Source organism: Piliocolobus tephrosceles, chromosome 15 (assembly GCF_002776525.5).
Source record: "Piliocolobus tephrosceles isolate RC106 chromosome 15, ASM277652v3, whole genome shotgun sequence".
Lineage (NCBI taxonomy): Eukaryota > Metazoa > Chordata > Mammalia > Primates > Cercopithecidae > Piliocolobus > Piliocolobus tephrosceles.
In genome coordinates this window covers 94,768,079-94,777,747 of record NC_045448.1, presented here as the reverse complement: position 1 = coordinate 94,777,747, position 9,669 = coordinate 94,768,079, and the positions used below count along the sequence as shown (strand labels likewise).

Below are 9,669 nucleotides of genomic sequence, written 5' to 3'. Positions count from 1 at the left end.
AAAATCTAGAGTGTGTTTGGGGTGAGAGCTTTAGCCAGTGTGGAAACCGAGAGTCATTCAAGGAAGGTTAGTTATCCTGCTGCTGGTAGAGCAGTGTATACACACACATACTCGCACACACACACGTGCATACAGATGCACACACACATGGGTAACAAGCACCTTTTTTTGGTTGGATCTCAGAAGAGACTGGCAAGCAAGGACAACTAGCACTGATTTCAACAACGGACAGCTGTACTTTGCCCACTCAAGGGCCCACCACCTTCTAAGGAAATGCTGGCTGCCTCTGAATTTTTAAAATGAAACCTGTACAGTGTTTCTGACATGTCTCATTTATCCCTGGTGGAGAAGAGTATGTTCGTATAGCCTTGGGATTTGTTGTTGTTGTGTACAGTGAGTGAGGAGAGGGGATTGGGACCCCATGATTTTTAAATCATCAAAGCCCTGAGATGGTCTATAGTTACAAAGGAAACATACTGCTTACAAAGTAAACACACTGCTTTTCGTGTGTCCAGAATGCTCCCAGACTTCCCAATCCTCCACTCTCACATCAAGATTGTCACTGAAGCTGGGTGCCGTGGTGCATGCCTGTAGTCCCAGTTTCTTGGAGGGCTGAGTCACGATGATCGTTTGAGCACAGAAGTTCATGTACAGCCTGGGCAACATAGCGAGACCCTGTCTCTACAAAACAAACAAAGCAACAAAAGATTGTCAACAGAGCTCCACCCAGACATTCTCTGTTGGTTGGGGCGTCAATGCAGAGAGACTGCAGGCTGTGGCACACATTGGAGGACCTGGGCAGAACCGTGGGGGTGCTGACCTGTAAAGGGAACACCAGGAGCTGGGAGGGACAAACCTGGAGAAGGCAAAGCAAGGCACGAGGCGAGTCGGTTGCAGGGTTGCAGGCTGGCCTCCATGTGGATGCAGATGACTATTGTATAAGAAGAGTCTTTAACACTAAGAGACCAGAAAGCCACATTAAAAAAAAAGAAAAGATGAAAATGTTTACTTTAGTAGAATGATGGAATTATTTCTTAATTTAAAAATTGCTTTTATTGTGTTTATTTTTTATTATAAAAGTAATATGCATTTGTTATAAAAACTGTGAATTTAACAAGTCAGAAAACCAGAAGGAAACCTTGATACTAAGTCTGTCATGTTTTCAGGCAGAGAAAAAAAGAATTTTGTCAGCCGAACGCTCGTCATAGGAGAAGTCCTCTCCATGGCAGACATGGCCACAGGAGTGAAGGTGAGAGGCGCCGGGCACCTGCCCTTCATGAACTCCTGCTCCCTTTGCATGCCAAGGAATGAAAACTATTACCCTGTGGGCTCTCTCAGTCTATGTAGAGGCACAGGTGTTGGTAAAATGGCATACCTCAAAACCCATCCCTGACTTCCCCTTTAACCATCATATCCTATCCTGTTTTTGTTTCTAATTTGCTTTTCTTCTCCGTGTAGTTTTGTTACATTTGCATCAATTGGTTATTTTCCTTTGTCTTAATTTTGTGAAAACAGTATCATAATCCTTTGTGATTTTCTTTCTTCACTTAAATATTATTGCTAAGATTGATTCATATTGTGTGTTCCTGTATTCATTAAATTTTAAAATAAAAACCTTTTTATTTCGAAATAATAATGTTCACAGAAAGTTACAAAAATAGTACATAGGGTCATGAGAACCCTTTAGTCATGGTGACATCTTATATAGCCGTAATGCGATGTAAAATCAGGAAATCAATATTAGTACAGCACTGTTAAATAGGACATAGACCCTATTCAGATTTCACTGGTTTTTGCATGCACTCAATTGTGTGTGTGTGTGTGTGTGTGTGTGTGTGTGTGTGTGTGTGTGTAGTTTTATTCAGTTCGATGCTATATGTAGATTCATGTAACCACCACCACAATCAAGATAGAGAACTGTTCCATCATCAGAAAGAAACTTCCAGGTGCTACCCCTTTATAGTTCATTTGGCCTCCACTCCACCCCTGTCCTTTGGCAACCACTAATCAGTTCTCCATCTCTATAGTTTTGCCATTTGGGGAATGACATAACAATGGAAGATTGTTCATTTTTGACCACTGTATAATATTCCTTTGTGTGAATATACCACAGCATTTATTCAGCCACTTTCTCATGTTGTTTCCAGGATTTTGCTAATGTGAAAAGTGCTGCTGTGAATACTCTTGTCCACATCTGGGTGTTGAACATGGGTAAAATCTTCACTTAGGTATCCAACTAGGAATGGAATTGCTAGTTACAGGATGAATGAATGCTTAACTTTAAAGAATAGTGTTAATCTATTCTCCAAAGTTAGTGCATCAATTCACATTCCCACCAACAGCATGTAATCGGATCCTGTGGATCCATGTCCTCTCCCATACTTGGAATTCTTAGACTTCTCCATTTTTTTTTTTCAAATGGTTATAAAATGGCATCTTATTGTCTTGAGGGAAGACAATTATCTTGCATGTTCCAGCTTACCAAGGAAGGCGAACAGAATAGCTTAGGTGGGCGTGTTTGCTGCAGCCCCTCATGCTGCCCAAGCCTTCCAGCAGAGAGTCCTTCATGGGGCCCTCCTTTTCCTCCCTGAACACCACTGGGTCTCAAAATAATTCCTCATATCCAAACACCCAGTCCTGATGTCCCCAAAGAGGAGAAATTACAACTAGAACATGAAGACAGAATGATCAGACAAGAAGCCAGGTCAGTTGGCAGTGAGTCCAATATGGTGGTGATTTCAGTTTGGTGTGAACATTGTCTATTGGTAGGTAGGAATTAAAAACAAAGAAATCTGTGAGTGCCATCTTGTCATGAGGGTGTCCACCATCAGGTTTTTCCAGGAAGACTGGGCTCACTATGATTTCAGCCAGGCACGATCTCCTCCCTCTTGGATGGGTTGACTGTGGCTTTCAGAGAGAGCAGTTAGCTGAGATGCAACAGATAAATAGATAAATCCCCTCTCAGAAATACCAGAGGATCCTGGTCCAGACTCTCATGATCCCCAGTTTGTGCTTTTACCGTATTGCACCCCCACCCTACTCTGCCATCTACTTTGTCTTCAGCAAGCCTCCATGGATTGTGACCATGAGGACAGCTCCACAGGTGGTGGCAGCTCTCTGGGTGGGGAGCCCTCTCCTCTGGTCTCCAGGGTCTTGCACTGAGCCTAGTCCATGGAGTTTCACAGGGATCGTCTGAATGAATGAGGGAAGGGGCAGCCTGTGGCATAAAGCAGACTTAAGAAGCATTTTAACCAATTGCAGTGTGCGTGTGTCTTATTAACATCCTGGTTCAAACAACAAACTATTTGTAATGAAAAATTATGTGTCAGTTGGGGAAACCTGAGCATTGGACATTTGACGATATTAGAGAATGATCATTATATTTTTAGGTGGGATAATGGTTTTAGGGCCATGTTTTAAAAAAGAATCTGAATCTTTTACGTATGTATTGGAAATATTCAGGGAAGACATGATATATGATGTCAGGGATAAACGTCAAGATAACCTGGGGTATAGGAAGAGAAAGTACATGGGGGTGGCGGCGGGAGGGAGATGAAGGAAAATGGACCATGAGCTGACCATCCTTGAGTTCATTAGATGCTTCTATTTTGTTTGAATATTTCCATAATAAAATTTTTGAAAACTCCTGAGTATCCTAGAAGGAAACTGGCAAGGACTTAAAAAGTCCTTTGAAATACTTCTCTGAGGCCGGGTGCGGTGGCTCACACCTATAATCCCAGCACTTTGGGAGGCCAAGATGGGTGGATCACGAGGTCAGGAGACCGAGACCATCCTGGCTAACATGGTGAAACCTCGACCCCACTAAAAATACAAAAAATTAGCCAGGCGTGGTGGTGGGCGCCTGTACTCCCAGCTACTTGGGAGGCTGAGGCAGGAGAATGACATGGACCTGGGAGGCAGAGCTTGCAGTGAACCGAGATTGCGCCACTGCCCCCCAGCCTGGGTGACAGAGCCAGACTCCGTCTCAAAAAAATAAGAAACACTTCTCTGATCACTCCACTCTCCTGCTTAAAACCTCTTCCCTCCCATTATGCTTTAGAAACATCCTCTAATCCTTGATGTTGCCCATGGGTCCTTGCAGGTTGTGGCCCTGGTCACGTCTGTTCCACTCTCCCCTTTTTCTGGTTCCTTGTACCCACCTTTGGACCACTTGCTCCCAGCCCTAGCTTGGTCTTTCCCCTCCTTCTCCTGGCTGACACCTATTCATTCTTCATGTCCCAGCTAATGTGTTCTTCCTGGAGGGATGCCCCTCTCAAGCCTTGAACTTGAGTCCCATCCAGTCACTGTCACTTGTCTTTGCTTCTTATAGTTTTCTACCATAATGTGTACCCATTTTGAATCTGTGTATTTACTCATGGAATTACTTGATGTCTCTCACTACCAAGAGAGGGAAAACTCCTTGAAAACTATAACCCTTTCATTCTTGGTACATAATAGGTGTCAATACTTGAGTATTAAATAAATATATAAAGTCAAAACGATATGGTTCTTTCTCAAAAAGTAGGACATAAAAATTACCATACAGCCCAGCATTCCACTAACTGGATATATACCCCAAATAATTGAAAGTAGGGACTGAAACAGATACTTGCGTGCCAATGTTCATTCATAATAGCTAAAAGCTAGAAACAAGCCACATTTCCATCAGCAGCGGAGTGGGTAAACAAAATGTGGTATATACACACAATGGAATATTGTTCAGCCATAAAAAAGAATGAAGTTCCGACACATGCCACAATGTGGATGAGCCTTGAAATTATTAAGTGAAATAAGCCAGACATAAAAGGACAAATATTATGTGAGTCTGCTTATATAAAATGTCTAGCATAGACAAATCCGGGAAGACAGAATGTAGGTTAGAGGTAACGAGAGGTTGGAGGGAGGGGAAAATGGGAGTTACTGCTTAATGTACAGAGTTTTTGTTTGGGATGATGAAAAAGTTTTGGAAATAGGGGTGATGGTTGTACAACATGTGACTGTACTTCGTGCCACTGAATTGTATGGTTGAAAGTGGCTAAAATGGCAAACTTTATGCTATATATATTTTACCACAAATAAAAATGAAAATTAAAAATTATTATTAAGTATGCTGTCCCACACATCAGTAATTGTGGGAGATTTTTTTTTTTTCCTGGAACTTGGAAATCCGAGACAATTAGAGGAACCTATAGATTGCGCAGCCCCCAAGTCCTGACCAGGAGGACCATGGCCATCTTTTCTATTGGTGGTAGAGGAGATGCCAGGAGGGCATGTGGTGTGCTGGGAACAGTTTCTGTGAGCTGTGGATCAGTCAGGGGTTCCCCAGATCCCCCTGCCAGCTCAAGAGCCACTGGTGGTCCCTGCCTTTCACAGGCGCTGGCTGTCAACCTGAGGAAGGGGCATCAGCATCAATTCATCAACATCACCTGTGCCCTGCATGTTCAAGTCCCTTTTCTCTCTCTCTCCAGGTCTGTTTCTCCAGTGGCTTTGCATTTCCCTGAGCACCTTGGACAAACTCATTTGTACTCACACAGCCAAGTACTGGCAGGACTGTGGGCTGGCTCTGAGAGTGGCTCGCAGCGAAAGGGGTGGGCACACTAACAAAATGCCAGGGAAAAAGATTGTCTTTATTGGTGCTTTGAATCCCCACTCTAGCTTGTGAGCCAGCCCAACTTTCCTGCCAAAAACATGGGTGCAATCTGGAAGGATTCTAACTAAAGCTGAAAGAAATGAGACATGCTTCCTTTTCTGCTTCTCCATGGCTGTTCTGTTTTCCCTTATTTGAACCATCCTATTATCTGTCTTAGCCTGCTTGGACTGCTATAACAAAATACCATGGGCTGGATGAGTTAAGCAGCAGAAATTTATTTTCCCACCTTTCTGGAGGCTGTAAAGTCCAAGATCATGGTGCCAGCATGGTCAGGTTCTGGTGAGGGCTCCTTTCCTGGCTTGCAGACAGCCACCTTCTTATTGTGTCCTCATTGGTGGAGAGAGGTGCTACTCTTTTTTCGTCTTCTGTAAGGGCACCAATCCCATTATGGGAGTCCTACCCTCATGAGCTCATCTAACCTTGATCATTCATTGCCCAAAGTTTCCATCTCCAAATACCATCACACAGGGGGTAGGGCTTCAACATATTAATTTTGCGAGGACAAAATTCAATCCATTTCTGGAGTCCCCATTGTCTCAAAAAACACTTCCAGTTTTCCATTTGTGGAAATTTGCTCTTGGAATTAGGAAATTCTGAATACACTTGAAGTCTCTTTAGGAGACCCTTGTTGGGCTGTTGTATAGGAATAGGCTGGCCTATTGCAGCCGGCCTGCCCACGGGACAGGCCTCACTGGTCCATTGGGGCAGGGGCACACTCAGAACAACACAGTTGCACATTCTGTTTCTAGGACTTCCCAGCCACACTTTTGGCATGTTCCTTTGTACATATGTACCTTAGCTTTCTCTTCTGTAAAGATGGCATTGCTAATGCCCATTCACAGGCTGTGTGTAGATTTAAATCAGTAATGCCTGCAGGGATCTCTGTGCCAAGCCTGGTAGGTAGCAGGAGCCTCCATAAGTGGTGGGGACTGTAACCTCCTGGGACATGGCTGGGGGCCCAACTCCACAGTCTTCCAGGTATTGGCTTCATTGGTGGGTTGAGGTGATACCAGCCTGCCTTCTCAGCTGTAACACACCAGATTTCCCTTCCACTTCAGGATGTCTCCTTTTAGTCTTTATTTAGAAGCTGAGAAGCCCTGCCATAGCCACATCCTTTAGCCCCTGTGACCTGTCCTGGCTGCACCTCCCACCCCTCAGCTGTCTCACACTGTGGCCTCTAGAGGCTGCTGCCAGCCCTCATTGGGCATGTTGTGATCGTTACCTCATGTGCTCGATGTCAGAGCTGTCCCTTTTCTTCTCCTGATAAGTGAGAAAAGAGAGAGGAGGCTTTCTCAAACAAGGTGGGTGCATGTTTGAAGTTCGAGTTTTCATTAGGTGTCCCCCAGCCAACTCTATTTTTTCCCTCTTACCACTGCTTTTTGGAGTCTGTCTCAGAGCAAATGGTCCTCTCTGTGTCCTGTTCCCTGAGGTCTGCCAGGGGCAGGACGCTGGGTAGTCTGACAGGAGTGCCACAGTGTCCTCTCGGAGGACACTCTGTGACACTCCCACGTGATGGGTTGATGCCTACCTTCCATCAGCCTCAGCATTTCTGTTTTAAGGAGTCCATACCCTCCTTCTGGCTCCTCTCAGCCCCTCCTCCAAGCTGCTCCACTGCAATCAATGGGTCTCCATCCTCCTGGAAACTCAGGCCACAGACTCAGGTGTCTCCCGGAGTCCTCGCTTTCTTTCTCCTCCTAAATCCATCCCATCAACTCCGTCTCCAGAATCTACCCTGAATCTCTCTACTTCCCTGCTTCCCTGTCTGCCTCCTTCCTGGCCTGTGGGCTGGGGCCCATGCCCCTCCCAGAAGGCAGCTGCTGAAAGCATGTCAGGCCAGGGAGCCCTCCACTTCCAATCCCCAGGAGCTCCACCTGCATTTGGCCCAGCTTGGTTGGATTAGCTGCCATTCAGAGAATGTGACTTTTGTGGGAAATGAACCCCACTCTTCACCTGACTGTGGATTGAGGTCACGCAGACACTGCCTCTGTCAACTGCTGCCCTTTCCTGCAAACTTACAGGTTCACTTCCACAGCTCAGGGTGCCTGCTAAGACATTTAGTGAATGGGGCTTTCAAAATGTGGATAAAATGCTCTAGTTTGTTTTTGCCTCTTCCTAAAGAGGAGGAAAGGATTTAAAACCTAGAAGAGGAATATATTGTCAAGAGTGCATTAGGCACCAGCCAAAGAGATTTAGAGGTGGAAAACCTAACTTGTTTTAGTTTTAGAAAAATGTTTTTTTAAACTTAACTCCCAAGATGATTTAGGGAAAAAACATGTACCGTTTGGGTTGCTTCCATTTCCCGTGTTGGAATTAGTAATGCAATTTGCAGTGTCCGTGATGATTCTGTAGAGAAGTGAGCTGAGTCATCAGGGTGTGAATCATCTTCCCAGGATATTTTATGATTCTCCAAATGAAAAGCACTTCACATGTCAGATGTGATTAGTGAAATTCATCTGTCCTGATGCCAGAACGTGTTAACTGGTCTGAGCTGTTAGAGTTGATCCAGTGCCGTTTCACAAAATTAATACCGGGTTGTTCATACACATGGGGTATGAACAGAGAGCTCATCCAGATGCAGTAACCCCAGGAAAAAAGTCCACACTAACCTTGCCTAAGCAAGAAAGGCACGTATTGGCTGCTGTAATTCAGGAGTCCAGGGTGTACCAGGCTTCAGGTCTGGGTGTGCATGACCTAGTCTCTCCCATCTCTCAACTCTGCCTCCTTCCCCCAACCTGGTCCTCGTACTTTGGCTTCATTCCCCAGCTCATGGCTATACGGCCCCAGGCTTCCATCCCTCCAGATAACATAGCATCACAAAAGAGGGCTTCTCTTCCACAATAGCTCAGCCTTGTGTCCTGGCTTCCACTCCAAATGGACCCACCCAGATCATGAATCCATCCTGAGAGCCATTATCCGGCCAGATCAGCCAGTCTGGGGCTCCCAACTCATCCTAAAGCTGGGGGTGGGGTCAACATCACCCACAAACCACTTGGACAGATTCTAGGGGAGGAGGGCTCCCCAGATGAAAATTGGGGTTGTATAGCTAGGAGGGGGAAGGAACTCTGACCTGCAGACACAGCAAATGTTCCTACATTCAAGTTCTTCTGTCCTCGCAGTCAGTCACCCTGCTCCTTCCAAACGGCCCTGCTCAAGCCACTCTGCCTCCTCCTGTTTCTTCTCCTTCTCCTTCTCCTCTTCATCCTCATCCTCTTTCTCTTCCTCCTCCTCTTTGTCAGTGACACTTTTCCAGGGTTTACAAAAGACCAGGCAGCCTGGGCATGGTGGCTCATGCCTGTAATCCCAGCACTTCAGGAGGCCAAGGTGGGAGGATTGTTTGAGATCAGTAGTTTGAGATCAGCCTGGGCAACATAGCAAGACCTCATCTCTACTAAAAATAAAAAAAAATTAGCCAGGTGTGGGAGCATGTGCCTACAGTCCCTAATCCCAGCTCCTCAGGAGGCTGAGGCAGGAGGATCGCCTGAGCCTGAGAGTTTGACAATGCAGTGAACTATGATCATGCCACTGCCTTCCAGCCCGGCTGAAAGAGTGAGACCCTGTCTCTTAAAAACAAACAGAAACAAAAACCAAAACCCCACAAAAGAGCAAGCAAAGGACTTGGCGGTTGACTCTCACTGAATCCTCATGGCCACCATATGAAGTACTATAAGGCACTGGGTAGCTTGGGTTTCAGCCTCAGCCCTTCCCACTTTCTGAGGATGTGGCGTTGGGTAAGACACTTTCCCTCTGTGAATCCCAGTTTCCGGTGTTAAATGGGGATGATGGGGCCGGGCGCAGTGGCTCAAGCCTGTAATCCCAGCACTTTGGGAGGCCGAGACGGGTGGATCACGAGGTCAGGAGATCGAGACCATCCTGGCTAACATGGTGAAACCCCGTCTCTACTAAAAAATACAAAAATCTAGCCGGCGAGGTGGCGGGCGCCTGTAGTCCCAGCTACTCGGGAGGCTGAGGCAGGAGAATGGTGTAAACCCGGGAGGCGGAGCTTGCAGTGAGCTGAGATC

General features: G+C 45.8%; 1 protein-coding gene across 1 annotated transcript in view; it reads left to right on the top strand.

Moving 5' to 3' along the window:
- The window catches only part of ACOXL (acyl-CoA oxidase like), a 358,184-nt gene that overhangs the window by 16,979 nt on the left and 331,536 nt on the right, over positions 1–9,669 (top strand). Inside the window, exon 3 of the mRNA XM_026449783.1 lies at positions 1,173–1,249. Within this exon, the coding sequence (XP_026305568.1) occupies positions 1,173–1,249 (77 nt within the window). The remainder of the gene's footprint in view (positions 1–1,172; positions 1,250–9,669) is intronic.